Here is a 23,744-nt window from a genome sequence, read left to right as displayed (position 1 = left end):
TTGGTAAATCCTTTCACAACGATGGCCAGCATTATAGTGTATGCCATTGATACGATAAGAAGATAGATACACATGATTGTTTCTAAAACTTGATTTGGTAGTACCGACTGTAATGGACTAAACTGTCTAGGCTCCTTATAGTTATTTCTATTGTGAAAACCCGTCTCTTTTAAATATCACTTATTATTTTTTACTGAGTTAGATATTCCAAAAATATTTGTATGTGTACCATATAAGGCGGTGATATCATAGGGTTTTAAATACAGATTTACATAATCACTCTTGTGCCAGAAGTATTTGTTAGTACTTACACATTATGATTTCCTATACAATAAGCCCATATCAAAGTAAGGACGCTACGTAATAAAGGCCTTTTAAAGAAGACACAATGGAAGTGTCACATGGTCTCCCGAGAACATAAATATGAGAAATTAGTATTAGTCAACATGAAGCGTCCATTAAATTTTATCGTCAATTATAGCATCTAAAAGTTCAGTTTTAATATTTTTTATAAAATTTGTCCGTTGTAATAAATATGGGTTTTAAATTGTCTGATGTAACCGAATTGACGGAAGTTAGTTTAATTAAATTTTGCTGTCAACGTCTTGTTCTGGAGCCAATTAATTACTACAGAAATTATTCAGTTACTGAGCTAGTCTATGTCAGATTTGCACATTAGTAGTAGGTACTTAATATGTATCTTTTTGAAATACGTCGTCTGCAAATAATATGTGTTGGTATTATATCGTGTTTGTTATTTCCTATAAAAACCGTTAATTATATTTTTCAAATAGAAACATCGTTTTTCTTTTTTTGTTTAATATAAAAAATAAAGCCTATTCTAAAAGCACAACCAAAGTCTATATAAAAGTCTTCGTGTATGTAAACATTATAAATAACATCCTCAGAACCAGGGACAAGCAACCGTCGCGACAACTATTATATGTATAGCGTTTAATCTATACATTTTTCTAAATACAGTCATAAATATTTCTGACGATTATTAAGCTCAATACATTTTTGACCCTAAAGCGCACAACTATGAAAATCTATATTTAAGCTTGCTGCTGCCGCAGCGGCAATTGCTCGGTTTTGCCACTGTCGGTAGGATGCAAGACCCGAGAGGCGATGCGATCGCGCGCTGCAGCTAAACCAACGGTGATCATGTGCAAAATTACAAGAAGCAAGGCCACGCATGCTACAATGCCGATTGTAACGCCTGGTTTGCTCCAGTCTATTACTGGGTAGATCCATGAGTCGCCGTCTCTGGAAAAGACCAAAGACGTAATTAAGTTCCACAAATTCTGACCAACTTAGTTATACATATATTTTATATATTATTATATTAATCAGCAGAAAACCAGTCACTGCTCAATATGTTGAAATTAGTGTAACGTATCCGCTACCGGAAAATTTGCAACACAGCATCGAAACAAAAGTATCGATACCACAAGGTATCGATACTTTTGTCCTGCAAATTTTCGCTACATAAAAACGGAATAAAACATATGAATTAATAAGTCTTTTTTTATTTATGATTTTTAATTGAAACAAATAATAAAAGACTGATTAAATCGATCAATTCAATCAATCGTCGTTTCACATTGTTTGTGTTACATAAATTTCCTCCTCTGTATAATCACTTAAAAACAAAAATCTATTTGGTAACAGTCTGCTTCTCATGTTTGATATTGTATTGCCTGCTATTGAGAACAAACGGTCTGAAGAAAGAACAAAATTCATTGCGATTACTCCAATATAATGTTTGTCAGGTAGGTATGTTAATTCAAATGTTTCTAACTATTTTTGTTCATTCTCATTCTTATAAAGAGGCAAATGGTGGCATACACTATACATCCAAGAAGAATAGAATTGAAAAGTTCCTAAATGGGAACATTGTCAAAACGAAACGATACTTGTTAAAAAGTGTTAATACCTGAAAAGTATCGAATGAAAAGCATCGAGTACAAAAGTATCGGTAACGGAAGGAAAAGTACTCGATACCAAAAAGTATCGATACTTTTCCATGTCTCTGGCAAATCAGTTTTCCGAATTTATACGTGTCTAATAGCAAGAATTTATTAAATCGAAGGGTCGCACAAAAAGATTTGTATAATAATTTACTTCGTTAATCAGAGTAGATCTTGCGTGTTTTAGCAAGCTTCTTTATTTAGAATTAGCGTTATTCCCTGTTTAATTGTTAAATGATTTCAAAGCAAAATGCGTGTGTTTGTTTCTGCATTTTACCTTGTTTAAATAACTTTAATTAGTTAATAGTCCAAAATGATACAGATTTTATTGCATATATATTGTATGTATAGTTTTAATACGAAAAAATTAATTCCAAAAATTTTAGATTTAAAAAAATTTTGGTTATACTTACGGATTCTTACCACCCGCAAAATGATAAATAAGGTTGAAGATGAGGTAGATGAAGCAAAATACAATAGCATGGTGGAAGTGTAGCAGCCGACTGGGGTGCTTCGAAGTTATTAGAAGCAGGAACACTATTACGGAGTTCAAAGCGTGTACAGCCACGTCTAGTCCATGATTCATTTCTTCTTCGATACCAGCTGTACATAAACAATATACAGATAGTCATATATGTGTGCTCAAACTTTTAATACCCTAATTGTTAACAAGCTTGTATTAATCCATTCAGGGCAAACCATCGTGATGTTATCGTGTTACTGTCATTTTCAATAACAGGGAGACAGACGGCCTTCATTGTAGGTATACATTAAAATGTACTAAATATAATTACATGCTTCAGACCCAATCAAGTATGTCCTCAGTTTTGTATGAAAAACATATTTTATAGATGCCCAGGCCCAGGTCAAATAGCGTAAATTTCAATGCGATATTTTTTATAATGTACAATGTTTACGTGAGTGAACAAATGGGTCAGAACCGCTTTTCATATTATTATGTACACGGTGCCTTAGGAGTTATTCGTCCGTCACATAGCAAAACACGTCACTTGTGTGTGTCAGTGTGTTTTGAGGGAGTCAACACACGGAATCGGCTTAAGCACTTACAAATATTTGCCACATCTGCAGTGGCAAGTTGAGTCATGTCTAAGCCGAGGGATATGCCGTATATGCCGAGAGGAAAGATTTAAACGCTAGATTTTGAGAAGTGCCTAAAGTCACCTTTTAAAGAAAAGGTATTAAAAACAATAAATATATATATCTCACGGACAGACGGACCTTTGTTTTTACATGTTTCCTAATAATTTTACGTATTTTGATTTTATTATGATAACTAGTCAGATAGCGTGCCGACATGTACGACATGCAGTAGGTAGTAATTATTGCAGGCCAGAAGGACGCGCCTTCGATGCAAAATTATCGTAATAAGAAGGATATTAAGATCAAGGTTTGTGTAGTTACTCATTCGATTAAATATGACGAATCCATGTGTGGTTTATTTTATGAAAAAATGTTATTGTGTCTTTTTTGTTCCGACAGCAGTATTTTACACAAACAATTACCGTGTTTATACAATTCCATCTTTATGAGTAGAAAATTCTCAATTTTGGTATTTATTTACTCTGTATTTACAGTCATGATTGCGAAAGGCTAGACTAGCCAACGTACATAAGGACGAACATTCATAAAATTGGTTTTTAGTGCAGTTACTATCTACAGTAGAATCGCGAAATATAGCTAAATACGTACCTTCATATAGTACAGACCAATAAAAAATTGTAATGAGGAAACCGATAGGTACGCTGATGTTGTACAGCACCCAGAAAGTCTTCACGTACCAGGGCAAGCAAAACTCAGCACCTGGAAATAAGAATCGCGCAAATAATTAGGAATCTTTGTTTATTATTGAGAGGTGTATGTCGATGTTATGCTTCTGTAGTAAATTTTTATATTTCCTACGAATATTGTATAAAAATGACCCCAAAAAGCTAGTTTCGATTTATTTTATAGATACAGTGACTGCAGCTAAAGTTGTACAATATACTGAAGTTGTATCCGAAGTTACTGAAGTTAGATCCGGCCGTATTCGAACCGACATCTCCTAGCAAACAGTGCCAGACGCTATGTCGACTAAGCCACGGAACGAACCAGCGAACCCCACGAATTTTTCTATGTGCTTGTTGTCGGATCGTATAACAGGTGGTGAAAATATGCCTATTACATTGTTTCATTGCGTTTTGTAATATTAGGAAACCCTGCGTCCGAGTGGCACTGCAACTGTTATGGACAGGCGCACGACTTGTTCGTCCCGTCACTTGCTGACGGTCATAAAAAAATCTCACAACGAATTCTAAATGGCATTTAGTGATCTTTCTTATCATTTGTTAAACTCCGTCTTGGAATCCGTAATTAGTATCATGGAAAAATTCACAAAATACCACGTTATAGTCGTCTCACATGTATATGTAAATAAGTACTATATTACATGTATGACTGTTTGTTACCACACATTAAATAAATAAAAAACACCTTTAACCTTAAATTTTAACTGGATGAGTTAACGGTAGATTTTTCATATTTATGCTATTTAATATACTAATGAAAAATAAAATGCACTGCACATTGCTTTAAATAAAGGCTACTTACTTAAAGGTCCGTAAAAATGACACCGTGCAGACACAGCTGTAGCGAATCCAGTGGTAAGCAAAATTACAGTCAACCCCCAATGAGTCAAATATATGAACCAGAACCTATACATTGCATTTTGTATGTAATAAACCATAGACGCTATCACTATTGCCAATGTGCCTAAGAAAAGGAACATTCGAAATATTAACAGAGGCACTGACGATCTATTCCTTTGCCATGGACTGAGATAGAAGTCAGGTGATTTTAGGTGTTCGAAACCTAACTGCTTCCATTGGGTTTCTTCCTTCAAATATTTCTTAACGGCACTCATGGTTGTATACCAAGGAACAATTTCTACTAATACTAATTTTAAAACAACGCCCAAAGTTGGTTCACCTTATCGAAACGTATTGATAATATATCACAGATTACAATGTATCGAATAGAGTGTTATCTGTATATATATATGTGTCGTACGTATTGAGCCTTCCAGTGATAGATAAACTCTTGTAAGCCTGAACGAGACTAAAACACTTATTCTTGTTAGCCTAAAAAAATCATCTATTTGTAATCTTGATTTGTTATTACTGGCGAATAATGGGTATTAAATTATCCATTGTCACCGGGTGACGTGTTCTTAGTCGTCACCACTGGTTTTGTCATCACCTGAGACGAATGGGTATCGCAAATTTAGATTTGCAGTGGTAATTGAATTGAAACTATAAGCGTAAGAAAATACACTTCCGGACATTCCGGAACTTCCGGAACACTTACCAAACCTACCATCTGGCCGGATTTGAACCTTCGTCTTCTAGCAAATCGTGTCAGACACTATGCCTACTGAGCCACGGAACGAACCAGCGGACTTTACGAATCCCTTGTGCTTGTTGTCGGACCTTTGTATTTGGTTTTCAACGATTTTTTAGCCGTAGCGTCATCTATGAGAAATCTAGCCAAGCCTGGTAGCTGTAAAGTTACCTAACTGGGTGACGAAATACTTTCATAGATTTTTCATAGATGGCGCTACGGTTAAAAAGTAGTGGAGTAATATCACAATAATAACTGAATATTAATTCAACACAAATTTAAAAAATTGGTAAATTTATTTTTGGTAAATTTATTGTTTTGTAAAAAGTTGTGGAACAAAAGTTGGTTATTTTGTCTGGGTATTTATGATATTAGTAATAAGTTCTGCGATGCTATTCGTATTTTGCTAATAATCCTGTATACGATTACTTATTATCATTTAAGACTGGCATTTCAAATTCTTTCTCAGGGCCGTATTCCAGAACTCTACTCAATGCTCAAGTCAGGATCTGAGTGTGATTTCAAGCACTGGAAATACGACCCTAATGGCAGGGACTTAAGTATGATTTCGAGTGGTTAAAACCATACTCAAGTACAGATTTGAGCATTGAGTACAGTTCTGGAATACGACCCTCGGACTATCAAGTTCCTTAATAGGGCTCGGTTGATACATGCATAGTTTCAGATCGCATTGCGAAGTTTCCTGTAAGAGCGTCTCTTATTGCCCCTAGAGCTACCACTAATAAATAAACCACGATCAAAGACACTGCTGCTACTACTGCCATTATAGCTGTTTGTCCCGGAAGTTTCCAGTCCAGGGTTGGGTATATATAGTGATTTCCCAGTCTGTGGACAAAAAATACACCTTTGTATTCACTATCACAAAAAAGAAAATATTTCAGAACTTAATATGTGCTTTTTAATTTTATTTTTATAATATTTTATTTATTTTGGGATAGTTACAAGATACACATTGTATAATACAAGTCAAACTATGATACTAAGCAGAAATAAACAAATTTATAGGTCAATAGCAACCGCGCATAACATGCAAATAACATTTTGCAATTAATGAATATGGCTAACCAAGTCAATATAAAATGTGTATAATACTTTAAATAAAATTACTTCACTCTGTGATGTGTTCACGTGCCTCTTTACAGTTAGGGCTTTTTATAATTTTTACAAATATGTTGGTGATCTGTTGGAATATATCAAGATTTTTACATAAAGCATTATACTGCCTGCATAAACGTATACGTATAAACGTACACAAGAACTAATTACGTTTTAGTACATACTTTTTCAAATTCAGACACGCAAGTAGCAGTAGACCTCCTTGTGAAAGAGTTCGACCGGGGAAGTACTAACACCTTACCTATTTCTGCCACTAAGTAGTAATGTGAGCTGCGTTTTGGTTTTGAAGGGTGCTGGTGAAATTACAGGCACGAGGGACTTGTCAACTTGTCTCAGGGTGACGGGCGCAGTGGCAGTGCCTCTTAGATTTTTGTGATTAAAATCACTGCAACTGTTATGGACGGGTGTGTTGCTTATCACCAGGCACATGACTTGCTCGTCCCGTCACTTCGTATCAAAAAGTAACAAAAGATAGTTTATGTAATGGGGTTACATTTTGCACCAAATGTCTTTATGTATATCAAGTATAAAGTGCATTATTTACAAGTTTACAACCGATATTAAGGCGCTTAAACTTGTGTATTGACTTACGGGTCAAGTCCTCCAGCTGCATAATAAATGCCGGAGAAAGCGAGATAGATGATGCCTATGCAAAGGACGAAATAGAAGTGCATCAGGCGTATGGGGTGCCGTGATGTCATCAATAGAATGAACATTATGATCGAGTTCATGCCGTGCAAGAAGAAGTCTAGAACTGGATCCAGTTGCCAGTCCTCACCTGAAAAAAAAATTTAACGTTTTAGTGTGATACAAATCAGCCTTGAAAGTAAAACTAGATAGAGAAAGGCAGAAGTTAAGCTATATAGATCATACAAAAAGATCTAGGACAGAGTGAATGAAAATATGAAGTATAGGTACTGACAAAAGATAAAATAATATCTCGGTACAAAGTACTAAAAAAACCGACCTCAAAAGTCATCCAACCCCTAGTTTGCCATCCTTAAAAATGGAATATTTTCATTAAATTTAATTGGAACTACCACTGAGGTATCCTCTTTCCACCAAAAATAGAATCATCAAAATCGGTTCACAAATGCCAGTTATCGCGTAACATAAAAAAACAGTCCAATTGAGAACCTCCTCCTTTTTTTGATGCCGGTAAATAATAGTTTTTGCATTTAAATAAAGTTAGTGAAACCACAATAATATACGGTGAAACTAATAATATGAGATAAGAAAACGTGGTAAGAAACCTGATACTAGTGATAATCATTTAGTGAATAACCACGAAAGTCTTAAAATCTATAAACTAATAATAATTAAATAAACAAACTGGTACGGTAAGATTTATAAACATAATGACTAGCTTAAGTATGTTTTTCAGAAACTTTGGAATTATCAGGAGTTCGGTTTCGGCTACTTCTTCGTTTTTTTCGAAGTTCTAGGTCTGTATAGTTCGAGGGTCCATTCTTTTTACAGTAGTAACAAAAAAATATTAACTTAATGGTAGACGACAGTTTTTGATTTGATCGAGATAAATGATAAATTTTTGCTGTAAAATGATCTTGTGATTGTTATTGAAATATGAAAATTTCTTATAATAAAGATTTGTTTAAATTCATTTGAAGCTTTTCATTGCATCAAGTTTAGGAACATAAAATATACGGCAAAAACAGACTACATTAACTATTAATATTCTTCAATTTGGTAATTCATTAACGATAAGGCTTTCTGAGAGAAAGTTTCTAATTTTATAATTTTTACGAATTTCGGGGAGAGCAGGAAATATTTCCCGCTCCTCCTACCGATCGGAGTTCCAATCGGAGCACCCTTGCTCTTCGAAACCGGAACACAGTAATGCTGACATTACTGCTTGGCGGCAGAAATAGGTAAGGTGGCAGTATTTGCCTGGACGAACTCTTTCACAGGCAGCTCTACTACTGCTACTACATAAGTAGTGCTAGGTAAGTGACTTACACATGACAGTTCTTGCACATGGCGTCTATGAAGATATATGTCTGTGCCTTGAACTCTACAAGGCACAGACATATATCTTCATAGACGCCGCAAGTACAGCAATTTGTGTGAAAACCAAGCGTGCCATATTTTAGTACTCACTATGACGTCACAAGGGTTATTTAGTGATGGAAACCTCCTTCCGCTCGCTCTAAATCGATTGATTGAACGGAATACGCGTAAACATGCGTATTCCATTCAATTAATCGATTCCAAATATAATAATTTTTGTTCAAGTATTTGTTGATTACAAGTAGTCGTAATAATAATATAGTAGAAAAATACTAGAATAAGATAATTAAGTCCTTTGTTTTACTTGTTATTAAAAAATGTTGATTACTTAAAAAAATTAGACTAATTTTTAATCGACTTCAAATATTGAAATTATTGTCCTTCCAATAAAATGAGCTTATTATATAACATCTTTTTGTAGTAGAAAACCTTATCGATTAATTTAAATAAAGAATACGCACGTCAATATATGAACTTGCGACTGCCTTAATTAATTTTACTAGATGGTTTTCTGTTGGTAATTGATCAAACTGATGAATGCCAAGACAATTGAAAATGTTACTGCTGACAAAATGTGGTAAAATCTTATTAATCGGAGGAGGTTTACTTAATGACGGCCTCGTGTGAAATTTTTGTGATTTGTTTACTATTTCTCGGATTTCTAACTCTGCTACTCTGCATATTTGGGTAGCATCTTAGGTGGAATAAACTAGACCACCTTCGTCCTCCAAAGCAACGAACTCATACATATTATGACCAACTCGGTTTTTGTAAAGACAGCGCACTATTAATTATATATTTTTTTATATTACTCGTACTACATATCCGGCGATGTATGTAATTATTTGCTCACTATATTCGGACATTCGAGTCAACGTGCTGCAAAAATTATGAAAATTACAGATACTACTGATAATAGATACTACAAAACTGAAAAAAAAACGAAACGTTACTAAACGTTATAACAAAAGAGTTATAGAATATTTTTTATAATATTGCTAAGGTTATAATAATTTTTGTCCCTTTGTTTTCAAAATCGATCAGAATCGAGAACAGTGTTACCTAACGTATACATCACTAAATGTTAAATTTGGCCTAAGAAATGTACAAGCGCCCGTACCACAAAACTGAATGTATTATATAAAAGTGCGTTCGTTCGATATTCATGGCGTATTAACAAAGGATCACAAATATATCGCATCGAGAAAAAGCCACAATGTATTACATACATGAGACATACACTTTGCATATTTGTTTTTTCGAAATCACACAAAACCAAAATAATTATTTTTAAAATAAATTATGTATCTTCTGATTACAAAACCGTGGAAGGAAACGTCCCTGTTTACCCGTTAACCCGCAGTTATGGTGTTTTTGCAGTTTTTAATGGCAAAATTATGCATTTTTCGCGTTTTCGACTGGTGTTTATCTACGATAACGGTGGAGCGCGTTCTGAAGTGTAGCAGCGGCAAGTAAGTGAATTTCACTTACTTTGGGCACACGAAGTACGTACACTTGCGGCGTATGTCTGTAGTTCAAGTTCATAAAATATAGGATTCTTTTGTTTCGATTAATTATTATTTAAATTTTTACTGTACTTCAGTAAAGAGTATTTCAAGCTTGACTCTTTCGGCTTTGAATTGTTTTTATCGTAAGTGGCGTAGAGTTGAATTCGTAAAGTGCTTTTATCACATGATAGTTATAAAAATAATACGAACTACATGAAACAAATTATGTATTATGTAAAATGTTGTCACTCTCCTACTTAAACATAAAAAAGTTATCGAATAATTTAGTTTCTAGAACCTTTAAACTTCTTCCCTGAAAAGTTGTCATTTTGCACATGTGGCCTTATTACACCAAAGGTATGAATGTAAGTCTAGGCTGACGCACTGAGAAAATGTCGCACATGAAACCAAATATTGTCATAACACAAAAATGGTGGAGTGAGAAAATACGATTGGAAAGTTAACAAATCAGTAAATATATATCCTCGTTTGTAAGTGGACATCGAGTATATAACCAGAAATAGAGACAAAATGTCATTTAATTTGTTTGAAAACTATTCTGCCATATCATTTATGTGACAACTGCGCTCCAATTGGCTAGCCCGAGTTCGAAACAATTGACGGGTGTCGTCAGTGGGTGTCGTCAACTGTTTCCCTTCAAATCGACCAGGTAACTTGAGCTTTGCTATAATGGATGAAAATTGCAAAATTGCATATTTAATATTTAATTACCGATGAAATGTGATTCCGTTTGTTTTGTAATTAGATGTTTTGCTGTTTCTCCTACACCACCGAATAGAACAGCACGGTATTGTTAGAGATATTATCTTTAATACAATAAATACAGAATATTTTTTGGAATATACGGAGACGTACACACAGGTCAGTAGTTGGCCTGTCTATATTTCAGTGCAAACGAGAGTTGATGTTTTTAAGAGCTGTATCGCTCATGTGCTACCAGGAATATATGGCCCTTATTTCGTCTCTATTTCTGGTTATATACTTGATGTAAATGGATAGCTACTTCTTGTGGAGTCAATAACAGAAACCAATAAAAATAACTAATGTTATATTTCTTTGACCCAGTAAGCAGCCACCTTTATGGCCCTATCTGTTGCGTTTAGGTCTTCACAGGTGCAGCTGGTCGGACACAGTGGACATGAGAGCAAGTGAGACATTCTTTCTGTGAGGGATCCGCAAGCACAATAGTTTTGTGTCGGATTGATATATTCTCATTTCACCACATAGTCTCTACATTGGCCAATTTGTGACTGCGACGATTCAAGGATTTCCATATTGACCACTACAACTCGTGCCCGGGGAAAGACTTTCGGCTGGGGTAATAAAATTTGGTGTTTGGAGTTTGGTTGCCAAAGTTTGTGCTCTACGCGTCTGTTGGGATACCTTCTATAGAGGTCGTATGTCGAAGCTTACGGCTTGATAGTCGCACTGGTGGGAGCTTGTGGCCGAAAAGAGGGTGGACTATCAACCTCCTGCTTTACGTTCTCTACTCCACATGTTACCTCGCGACGTACGTACATCGGCAGGAGTAATACCCGCTAGCGGATATAATATTGCGAGAGAACTGAGCTTCAAGCATCCCTTTATAACTAAATATTATATATAAATAAAAAAAATCCCACCATTCGCAATTAGATCCATTGAGTGATTTTTTGAACTTTCAAATCGTGTTTTCTCAATTCCATCATTTTTGAGGTACGACATTAGTTGGTCTCATGTGCGAATTATTTATTTGCACTGAAGTCATTAAATTTTATTATCAGTAGTACATAAAAAATATTGTAATAAAGAAATATTTATCAGCTATTGCTTCGGTTACAACTACTTACCTACATACCCTGCTAGAAGAGAGTAGTAGTAAATTGTGATAAAGAATGCCATTGGAACAGTAGTGTTGAAGAGTGCCCAATAGATTTTGGTGTACCATGGTAATCCGAACGTTGCGTCTGGAATAATACAAGTACATACATTCATTGTGTGTTTTATAGGTATCATTGACAATATAACGTAGTCGGGAATAACATTATTATAATAATACCATTAGTTATTTAAGACTTTCCATGTAAAAAACTAAGAAATCGCACATACATATCTATTTTCAACAGGGTTTGAAATAGTTTATTTTGTTTATTTTTCATTGAAGGCTTAAGCGAAAAAGGGACTTCACTATTAAAACCTTTACGTAGAATAAGTGCCAATGAAATTTATTGACTTAGATTACTGAGAGGAGGTAGTGGACACTACATTATATATTACTCGTACTTTCCTCTTACATTGCATTTAAATTGCCAAAATTTTAGTAGCAGTAGAGCTCCTTGTGAAAGCGTTCGCCATTTTAGGAAACCCTGCGTCTGCGGGGGCATCCAGAACTTAACATGTTAGTAAATTTCACATCAAGTAGTAGCAGTAGAGCTTCTTGTGAAAGAATTCGTAATCCAGGGAAGTACTGCCACTTTACCTATTTCTGCCGCCAAGCAGTACTGTCAGCATTACTGTGTTCCCGTTTTGAAGGGTAAGGGTGCTGGTGAAATTACAGGCACATGGGACTTATCAACTTATGTGTCAGGGTGACGGGCGCATTGGCAGTGCCCCTCAGGTCTTTGCGATTTAAAGCTGCAACTGTTATGGACAGGCGTGTAGTTTACCATCAGACTTACGATTTGTTCGTCCCATCACTTGATATTATAAAAAAAAGTTATATCAATGCGAAAACTAATAAGTAGTTATTTATGTAGGTACCTATTTGCTTTTTTACACCTAGTGATATTTTGTGATAAGTTGTTATAGAAAGGGTAGAAGTACCAGGATTATTAATGGATTAATTATCCTTTATAAATTAACAAGCACAGTGAAAAGAATATTCGATTTTGAAAAGAATTTGATAACTTCAATTAAACATAAATGTAAACGTGTACTACGTGGTCATTATTCTATCACCATGTATGGTTACTTGCGAAAATCAAATTGTTGTGCGCCTAGTACGCGCCATGGGCAAAGTATACGTGTTGCGGCTGTTTCAGAAGGATTTTCGGCGCGCGTCTATTATAAAGGGATGCGGAGACGAGTAATTTGCATGTGACTCTCAGCACTCAAAACTTAGGCAATTATATATACTAGACATGACATTTTCCTCGAATCGAAGATGGTTTCCTCGAATCCAGTGTCTTGGATTCGTGTGCCTCTTAAATAGGCGCACGGAAGGAGCTGGTTTGGTACAGTCAAGAGCACATCAAGCTTGACACTTTGGACTTTGGACCGTTCTTATTGCAAGTGGTATAGAGTTAAATTTGAACCTTTAGTATCAAGCTTGACGTGTTCTTGACCCTGTACAACCAGTACACCATTCGCGTGAAAAGGGCCAGTAAAGGCTGATGAACGTAGAACTCCCAAGCATATCATCCACACACAGAAAATCATTCCGTATATTTTTTATTACTCAAGCCATTTTCAAGAAATATTGTGCGAGTTGAAATCTTAAAATATTGAATTTTACACCATACCACTCAAATGTCCTAGTAGAAAGAGGAGGTAATTTAGTTTCAAAGTATTTGCAAATATTATATGTGAAGAAGTAACTATAAGTTGGTATCAGTTAGTGCAAACAGCTATATGATGTAAAGTAATCATTATATTCTGAGTAATAACCTTATCGACCTATCTACTATCTATTAATTAATTTATCATTCTATTAAACAATCATTTTGGACCGTTTTAATTACTTATTTCGAATGTTTAATTAGATAATTTAGTCTTATAAAAACCATATATACAAATAACAAAAAAAAAACCCGATTCACTAACCCTGATGTCAAAGCGAGCCTTGATTTCATAGATTGTAAATCAGGATTCCGTTCGCCGTGCACGAACACAACCCTTTATTATATTGAAGTGAAGATTATCACGGAATACAAAAGTTAAGACCTGTTTACGTATTACACATATCTAAACTACTTAATGACAGCTAGATACATAAAAAAGTAAGAAAGTTTATAAATAGAAAATTTTCTCGAGGGCCGTACCCTGGGGCATCGCGTTTTAACATTTACCCTTTATTATATAGATATGTAATTGAGTCATATTCCTGACTATGAGTAATTACTTATCTTTCATTGTATTCCTCGTATTTAGATTTTGAGGCCTGCATACGGAAATCGGTCGTTATTATCTTTTCAGACAAATAAGGCGGGTTAATTAGACGCATAGTGTGTAATGAAATAATATTCGAAATAGTGAAAATGCGGAGCACGTTACCAAATTAATTATAGTTTTATTAATACCGCCTTCGATATTGTCTAAACTACATTTTTTATTTGGTAAGTCGGCGCGACATACATGTAAAACTTTCGAATTCTCAATACAATTACATACCTATAGGTCCTTTAAAATAGACTTGACAGGAGACCACTGTTGCGAACGCTGTAGTAATTGTTATGAGCAACACACCCCAGTGGGTCATATAAATAAACCATAGTCCTAAATTACTAAAACTCCCTCCCATTATTACAAGAGAGGATACCAGGATCCCAACACATGTTAGAAATAACAATAGTCTTACGCAGAAAAAAGGTAGAGACGTTCGGTTTTTTTGCCAGCAACTTAGATAAAAGTCTGATGGATTCTCATGTTCTAATTTGAACATTGATAGACGAAACTGGGTTTTTAAGTACACCTTCATGTTTCTTTAGTTCTTCACACAAAATTTAAAACAAAGTTAACACAAGGAAAATAATATTTGTTTAATTACTACGTCCTCTTTCAGTTACAAGTCCGTTAACTATAGTATGTTTTATCTCGATTATGTTAACATTTAATGTATATAAAATATCACACAACTGACACTTCACAAGTCCTATTCAAAAATGCGTTATCACAGGTTTCTCGTCTATATTTCACGATCGATAAGTATTCGTGATAGTGATAACAACAACTGTGTAATTTCTGAACAGTGATTTGTAGTAAATAAAGTAAGAACCAATATCATCTATGAGGGTATAGGAAAAATACATGAAATTGTATATATTACGTTAATGTGACGAGACAAGAGTACCGATCAAAATGGACAGTGGAAAATTTGAAAATTCGAATAAATAAACAGCTGTTCACGAGTTCATGAGACACAAGCAAATGGTAAGGAAAGAAATATGAGTAGTGATTACTTACAGGTATTTGTCAATATAAACTGAAAGTAAAATTTATCCAGTAACTTTACACTTTGGGTGACATGCAAATATTTCATGATATAAAATGATTTTTATTACATTTATTACATTATGATCATTATGTATTATCTCAATGATTTTTAATTTATTTAGTCTCTATAATTGGCTTGATTGATATTACTACATACCAATGAACTCTATAAGCTATAAGAGCGTAGCAGTAGAACAAAAAGCGAAGCCGGAGTAAAAAACTGAAAGGTTGCAAATATTCGCAATTAGAGTCCTGTATTTTTAAAAGAAGCTTGACTTTATTTAGTCGTTGTTTGGGTCTTTACGTTACTAATGTCTTTCCTAAATTAGTCCTTTTAATCTAAACCCAGAGCTAAGTTTCTAGCTCGTGTTTTTTATTTATTTGTCACATACTAAACAAATAACAAACATTGAACAAGCAAGATTAAATAAATATGAACCAGTAACGTGTTCCATAAATGTGTGATAATTCAGGCATTCCATGACTCGCGCTTATTCCGTCCTCATGCTATGATACATACATGATACATGCTCGTAGTCTTGTGGCTTTACTCTCGAAACACGAAATCCATAGTTACGGCCGTTTTCGCATTAAGGATGACTTACGGGACTACTCTCGAAGTCCATCAACGAAAAGACACGGGCCCACATTTATTTGGTCTGTGGACGGGCACATTTGAAACTGTCAAATCACGTTGTCATTAATTCTAGCCCATATCGAAACTCAAGTGTGTAGGTCATCCATAGTGGGAAAACGGATGTAAATGCAAATTTCGTGCTTCGAAGTAGGGCTGATCTTGTATGTGATCGTGTATCTGAATTTTTTTCACCATTTACTATAAATAGTGAAAAAAATGGCAACGAAACCGCAGAGTTAAGGAGCGCAAGACAAGTTTTGAAATTGGGAATATGATATTGTAATCAATGTATCACTGTTGTAACGGATTGCTATGAATATAAATGGCAGATACAAAATTAGGGAGATACGCGCAAACCAAAATAATAATACAACAATAAAATGTGACAACTGTGCCAAATACTATGAAAGTCATTTGAAAGTATTACAAAACGATTTGTAACGAATTTTTTTTTATAGTGACATCAAGTAACTGGACGAACAAGTCGTCGTCGTCGTCATGGTAACGCCTGTCCATAACAGTTTTAGTGCCACTCAGAGCTTTAAATCGCAAATATCTGAGGGGCACTGCCACGACACTTACAATTTGTACAGTTTCTCTATAATAAGTCGTATACTATTCTACTACGATGACGACATTGGTGGCCCAATGGTTCGCACTGTGGACGCTGGATGTTCGGTCCCGGCTATGATTCCCGATAGGAAAATTTGGAGTAAAACTTTTCTGAATTGATTCTGGTCTGAATGTTCTGCAACTGTCTCAGAGTGAATTCCGTTGCTCTAATAATCATACCTAGGGCGCACTATAAGTTTCCGGAACTGGCCACTACATAACAATATTGAAAAAGTAATTAGAACATTTGAAAATGGAACTCTTTGGCTGTAGAAAACAGTTTGTTTCATTTGACTGTAACTTGTTTTTAACCGATTTCAAAAAAGGAGGGGGTTCTCAATTCGACTGTATTTTTTTGTATGTATGTTACGCGATAACTCCGGTATTTGTGAACCGATTTCCATGTTTCTTTTTTTGTCGGAAAGGGGGTACTTCCATAGTGGTCCCATTTGATTTTGTAGAAAATCATCCACCTCTAAGGGTGGCTGCTCACGCATGAGGATTCATTTTTATAAATAGAGCCTAACTATAATTTAGGAACAATTATTTTAATGGATTTTGCTATTTCCCAATTCAAGGCGTTTTTCTCTCAATATACTTTGAGTAGTGAGAACCGATTTTTATTATCTCCAGTGTCAAGTCCTGTATAGTGGCGAACTAGGGGATATTTCAATAAAACTTAGCAAATAGACGTAATTCCACGTACTTTTGAGGTCGGTTTTTTTAGTACTCTATACTGAGATTATTACGTTATGGCGTCATTTTTGAAATTGGTTGTCTACATCACCATGGATTTAACTCGTGAAAATTTTCGTAGTCTCATTTTCTGCGACTTTAAGTGTAATTTAACAGCTCAACGGAGCTTCGCTCGGTTTCAAACTGCTTTTGGCGATGAAGCACCATGCAAGACGACTATTTATAGCTGTTTTGCAGAATTCAAACGCGGTCGTGTGAATCTCAGTGACGAATTTTGTGATGGTCGCCCGTGGTCCACTGCTGTGAACAACAAAAACATCGATGCTGTGCGTCATATGATCAGAACAGACAGGCATGTGACACACCATGAAATTCGGGCATGTTTAGGCATAGGCATGAGTCAAATACAACCAATACTACACAAACATTTGGGTGTGAAAAAGCTGTGCTCTCGGTGGATCCCACAAAATTTGACTGAATCTCAAAAAACGGATCGCGTCACTTGCTGCAATGCCATGCTTACCAGATTCAACAAAGGGGCGTCATATTTGGTGTGGGACATAGTAACATGGATTTATAGCTACGATCCCAAAACAAAGCAGCAATGAGCGTATGGGTCTTTCGAGATGAGCCGAAACCAACCAAAGTGACGCGCGTGATAAAGTGCCTCTAAGCGGATGATTGCTTCTTTTTTTAATAAAACTGTTGCTTTGGAGAATTATTGTACCGTGAATAGTGATTGGTACACGACCATTTGTTTGCTGGAAGTTATTGACAAACTCCGTAAAAATAACCGTAAACTCCGTGTCATCTTGCACCACGATAATGCCAGTTCTCACACGGCCATACAGACAAATGAATTTTTGAAGGTTAACAACGTTGATCTTATGAGCCATCTCGCGTACAGTCCCGCCCTGGCACCTTGTGACTTTTATTTATTTCCAAAAATTAAGAACTAGTTACGCGGTCAACTATTTTCGTCACCTGAAGAGGCTGTCGAAGAGTATGAAAAATATGTGTCGGAGATTGTCACCGAGAAGTGGCATAAATGTTTTCAAAATTGCTTCATTTGTATGAAAAATGGCATTAACGCTAACGGAGGATATTTTGAGAAACAATAAACATATTTCTGACCATTTATAGTATTTTTTCTATTTTATTCCGGAAACTTATAGTGCGCCCCACGTAGTACAGGGAATTCCCTAATTTGAGACCCAGGTACTTGGTGTGGTTGTCTGGCACATTATTGTTATACCTAAATACTTATCCAATATATATTTAGCAGGATTTAAATTGCTTTAAATCCCTTAAAAATAAGAAAAACCTTTAATATATTGAATCTTACAATATATGACAAGAAGAGTGGTTTAAAGTGGGAATTCAATAACGAAGTTAAAGCTGTACCTATGTTTGTTCTGCATCCGATTTGATTATTGTTTTTATTTTGTTGAAAAAAACCATGGTGAAAAATATATTGGCATCGGGCGTAGTTAATACACATAAACAATAGTGACCGGTTTTGTGTGCGCCGGCGCCGTTCCAACGTACGACACGACAAGTTGGCACGTCAAAATAAATTAAATATTCAATAAATATGATAATAGTCCTCTTATGGATTATGTGTATGTATGCTTATAGTTATATACTTCAATACCAGCTTATATATATTTATATTTATGTAATTTAATGTTTTGTAGCCCATATTTATTTATCAATCACATATTAGAGCAACGTCATCCTTTCATTAAAGGACATCTGCGCTCAGTCCGTACGGGTTTATAATGAATAACGACAACGCGATTAGGTTATCTATACGTTCCAGATTTCATATGGTTCATATTCAGGTGTGCAATCGGCTAAATTTGATAAAGCGGCGAGATTTTTGACATCGTAAATATACAGGGTGTATAATCGTTCAATGTACCCAGGCGATTATTCCGTAAAAAGAAGAGATACCAACAACGATATCGAAAGTAAGTTACCTAATGAGTAAAACGACGTCAAAAACGTTTTAAACGAAATTATAATTATCCAAAATTTTAACGTTAAACGCTCCCGTTCATTTAATATGACATTCGTAGAGAGGCTTTTGTTTCGAACAACTGCTCGAATACAAAATTTTGTACAGTTTACTTAAAAGAAAACTTCGCTTTGTTTTTTCAATTAAAAGGTAGTTTTATTACTTTATTAAGAGTAGTTTCGTTATTTCTAAACTTATTGTTACCTCTTAAAGTAGGTCAACTAAAGTCTCTCTATGAATGTCATATTATGTATGTTGTAAGTTAAAATTTTGGATATATCTAGATTTATTTAAAAAAGTTATTGATGTCGTTTCACTCATTAGGTAATGTACTTTGGGTAAGCGTGGGCACACTTAACGATTGCACCCTGTATATTATCGGTAAAACGCAAGGCTTATTGTTTTAAATCGCTATTTTTGTAAAATATACAGGTTGTGCAATTGTGTCTATATGTATCATAATATAGATAGAATTGAATATAATAATATTTTATCTCTTTGGAGAAGGATAGCATAAAAGGGCGAATAGTCATCAAAGGAGTAATATTTATGAGATGAGTGAGCCGCTTTTGGTGCGTGCTTTACAAAGAGATAGGATCCGATAAATAAATTCATTGATAACTGATGGAAATTTTACGACCTGGAATCTCCGTAAATACCATAGTGGGATGTAATAACATTGTAAATGTGTTTCATACCGTTCATAAAAAATACGACCTTGAAATATGATGACATCTTTTTATTACAGTCTGTAATGTAACTAATTTCAATGAGGCACATTAGAATATAAGTTTTATTTTTACGTCAGGAAGACGAAGGGTTATGTCGGGCTCGTACCGACTAAAACCTGACGGTATTTGGTCTCGTCGCTTTTCGGTGGGAACGCGATAACGCAACTGCACACTATCGCGAACCAACCAGTGACCGCCGTCTCCGGCACCCCTTTGGGAGACTACTTAATGAGTCTCCCTCTATGCCCTATGTTGATGACGTACCAAAACACAATGCACGTGTTTTGTCTCCGTTCGAGCACTGAATGTCCCCGCATCCGATGCCCAGAGGCCCTCGTTATGGAGGCATGCGGCGGACATGTGCCTGCCGTCACAACACATCGTCTTCCCTCATCCGCTCCGCCGTCTCCTTTGCTCTTACCACCGCTTCGCAAAAGGCGGACGCTGCTTTCCACGCCCTATCGCTGTCGATCATAGCCTTGACTACGGCCGGCAACGACAGGTTGCTCCCAACCATGGAGATCATGTTTCATCTTGCTTCGCTCCATGCTGAATATTCGGCCAGTACATGTCGGCACTTCGACGTTAAAATATTAGTTTGTCCTAACTCTTTACTACTTAGGCGAAATTTTTATAAGAGACAAATAAGCGAACACAAGTAGAATATTTCTTTAATACTCATGGATTTTTTTGGTCAATTTTATAATTTGAATTTGAAAAAATATCCCAATTTCAACAGGGAAGATGGTTTCTCCGTACCACCAGTTTGGGATCCACGGTATTTCCTCTGATGAAAAATCCTAAACAGACATAAGACTGCAGTACTAATTAATATATTCTTATAAATCAGAATCACAGTTACTTTAAAAAAAAAGAAACTACTACGTAACCTAAACAGAGATTTTATTATTAAAGAGTAAACGAAATAATTTAAAAATAAACCGTTGCACAAATAAAAAATAACTGTGTAAGAAAGTAAGCATATTCAAATCAAGCTATTGTATAGGGATGAGAGACGTCTCTGTTGCTACCAAGCGCCAACCGACAAAATGAGTTTTCAGATTCAGCCACGTGGCGCTGCTTTTATATATTCACAGCCGGGAGGTGCTCGGTAGGTTGTTGGCCCTCGCCTGAAGCCTGAGCTGGGCCCAGAGCTCAGCTCAGGCTTCATCATTAGCATCATTGCCTTCCGAAACATAGAGACATGGTCTTGGCATAAGTTACCCCTAAACTTATGTACCTATGGTGATGAAAGTACAAGCGTGCTCTCAAGTAATTACACCAACACAGGCTACCGTTTAGCACAAATTTGAATGTTATAAAGCCAACAAAGCATAGCAAAAATGAAATTAAATTACTGGGTCACTACAATCATTTATGCAAGAGTTCCGGACCTCTAACATCAATGATTAGCAATATACTTACAAAGGGATAGCCACAAGATCGAGGCTAGAAAATGCAATACAGCCACAATGTCGGGGCTACAAAATACAACACAGCTACAATGTCGGGGCTAGAACATAAAAACATAGGACTAGTTTAACACTTCAACCAAGCGCTACCAGGCATCGACAGACATTGACGTAGGTGTCTTGCTGGCGTTGATTGGCGGCCAGCAGCTCAGACGCTAGTTGTCTTCTTAACGCAACGTCGCGAATTAGAGACCTTAATACAGGCGTGGTCCCTTCGATGCCGGTTAGAAGCTGCAACGCTGATGTGCGCGTTATCGCTTGCCTCGTCATGTAAAGGGTCAACTGCACCTTCCACAGCACATCTGACCATGAAGCGCCCTTATTGTTAACTTCTATTCGCAAAATATTGAGCACTGTGCGACAATAGCGCTCGACTTGGCCATTTTCCCGGTGCATTCCAGGTGTAATAAAATAAATTGAGCTGCCCATCTCTGTAACCCAGGATTGGAAAGACATGCTCTCAAACATTCTGCCTCGATCGCAGACAATAATCGATGGTGTACCAAACAGTGAAATGGTATTTGAAAACACGCGTTTTAATTCGTCAGTATCTTGTCTTTACAACGAACAGAGAAGACAGAATTTAGAAAATGAATTTATAACGATGAATACATATTTGAAGCCATTTAATTCTGTTAAGGGCTCGAGAACGTCAAGGTGAATGATAGAGAAGGGTGTATCGGGCTTTGTCCATGACTCAATAGGTTGGCTAGGAGCCCGTGGTACTTTTTTGTGAGATAAGCTCACAGTACAGTGCCCAACATATTTCTTAACAAATTTCCTTAGACCAGGGAACCAAAAGTGCCGTAAGATGAGATCTATTGTCTTATCTATCCCGATATGCTCGTGGTCGTCGTGAAAGACCCTCAACAAACTAAACCTATGATCTTTTGGTATGAAACAAAGTAAGCGAGTATCTTCGCCGGTAGATGTGTACTTGTAGTACAGTAGGTCATTTTTAATTTCAAAACGTGTGGAGTCCAATTGGCCCTTCCTTAACCTATCCATCAGCTGGTGAGTTTCCGAGTCAGCTGTCTGGGTGACCTTCGCCCAACTTCGTGGATTACTAATTTGGAATGCGTTAGCTGGTTGTCGGGTTAAAAAGTCAGCGTGTTGCATAAAACAACCCTTCCTGTACTCTAACTTGAAGTCATAGTCGTAAATCCACCAGCGCGCCACCCGTGGTAATAAATCTTTCTTTCGCTCCTTTACTTTGAGCGAGTTGCAATCCATCACAATTTTGAATCTTATACCAATAAGGTAATGCCTAAAATGTTGTAATGCGCGTATGATAGCTAACGTCTCGAGCTCACTGTTATAGCGAGACTCTGCGCCTTGTGTAGATTTACTAAAATAACCGACAACCCGCTTACGCTTTCCTTCGTGCTCTTGTAGTAATATCGCGTCGTACCCAATCGCACTAGCGTCCGTGTACAATTCGGTAGGTAGTGGTAGAGTCGAAAAAAGGAGAATAAAAACTTAGACTATGAATAAAACAAATGCACGTAAAATATGAATGAATTATTATATTTTTTTTAAGTTATACTTATACAAAATTCATCAGAAGATTGAAATGAAGTCTACGATAATAAAAATCACTATCTAGACTATTTTATAAGTAAATACAAATGTCCACATCTATACGATAAATTATTTCTTACTAACTCTACTTGAATCACAGTTGGCTTTCCATAAATAAAGTTTAGTAAATAACGAAAGACGTATTTACACTTTTAACTACAGAATAAATATTTAATCAAATTAGCACTAACAATAAGTACCTGTATATAACCATACTTTGACCGCGTGTACAGGGTTACTTTTAAAAGTTCAAGTTGTTGTTTATGATGTTAGTAATATAGTCCAGCGAGGTTGTTAGTATTTTAAAAATAACCCTATAAGTATATGTTATTATCATTACTAGTAATATTTTATACAATATTAAAATTACACAACAACTTTATACATATATCGCACACTAGCTTCAACACCGTCAAAATTCAAAAAAGTTACTAAAGTGGCGATAAGTTAATATATCTCGGTTACGTTTTCGTATAAATGCTCTCAAATGTAACTTTAGGTAAGTTTAGTGTAAGTTTGAGTACAATGTTGCTATATTTATTTTCAATCTTTTCCCGTAAACTGGGAAAGCTTTTGGATACTCCTATAACAGAACTGGTAAAATGAAGATTTTGACTTGTGACGCTGTTGTGGCCGGTATGCGATATGAAGAATTCGTTGTAAACTAATACGGTATATTATGTGCATAGGTGATCGTATGAGCTACGTAGATATATGTACTTTGCCTAAAAATAATTACGTGAAC

The 23,744-nt window shown here is 35.8% G+C and overlaps 2 protein-coding genes across 5 annotated transcripts in view; both read right to left on the bottom strand.

Annotated features, from left to right (window-relative positions):
- Positions 1-835: 835 nt before the first annotated feature.
- On the bottom strand, positions 836-5,485 carry LOC113230382 (protein rolling stone-like). Its single transcript, XM_026464289.1, has 4 exons — positions 4,578-5,485; positions 3,681-3,791; positions 2,384-2,573; positions 836-1,266 (listed from the first exon to the last, which is right to left on the bottom strand). The coding sequence occupies exons 1-4, from the start codon at positions 4,888-4,890 to the stop codon at positions 1,056-1,058; spliced, it is 825 nt and encodes a 274-aa protein (XP_026320074.1). The 5' UTR covers positions 4,891-5,485; the 3' UTR covers positions 836-1,055.
- A 107-nt stretch (positions 5,486-5,592) lies between these two features.
- Positions 5,593-23,744, bottom strand: part of LOC113230062 (protein rolling stone-like) — a 35,411-nt gene continuing 17,259 nt past the window's right edge. Inside the window, exons 1-5 of one of the 4 annotated variants that reach the window (XM_026463792.1) lie at positions 14,429-14,735; positions 11,890-12,006; positions 7,095-7,281; positions 6,013-6,212; positions 5,600-5,848 (exon numbers count right to left, since the gene is read on the bottom strand). In XM_026463792.1, coding sequence (XP_026319577.1) covers positions 6,017-6,212; positions 7,095-7,281; positions 11,890-12,006; positions 14,429-14,735 — 807 coding nt within the window. In that variant the 3' untranslated portion in view covers positions 5,600-5,848; positions 6,013-6,016. Of the gene's footprint in view, positions 6,213-7,094; positions 7,282-11,889; positions 12,007-14,428; positions 14,736-23,744 lie in introns of those variants that run through there. The other 3 variants (XM_026463791.1, XM_026463793.1, XM_026463794.1) reach the window with 3 other exon arrangements.

Source organism: Hyposmocoma kahamanoa, unplaced genomic scaffold (assembly GCF_003589595.1).
Source record: "Hyposmocoma kahamanoa isolate Upper Pololo Valley unplaced genomic scaffold, ASM358959v1 63, whole genome shotgun sequence".
Classification (NCBI taxonomy): Eukaryota; Metazoa; Arthropoda; class Insecta; order Lepidoptera; family Cosmopterigidae; genus Hyposmocoma; species Hyposmocoma kahamanoa.
The sequence above is the reverse complement of the archived record's forward strand: the minus strand, read 5'-3'. Positions and strand labels throughout refer to the sequence as shown.

Coding starts and splice junctions, on each gene's coding strand:
- LOC113230382 (XM_026464289.1), bottom strand. CDS start 4,890: ATGAGTGCCGTTAAGAAATATTTGAAGGAAGAAACCCAATGGAAGCAG. Junction 3,792..4,577: donor TCATTTTTACGGACCTTTAA/GTAAGTAGCCTT, acceptor TCTTATTTCCAG/GTGCTGAGTTTTGCTTGCCC. Junction 1,267..2,383: donor TTTGCGGGTGGTAAGAATCC/GTAAGTATAACC, acceptor GGTCTTTTCCAG/AGACGGCGACTCATGGATCT.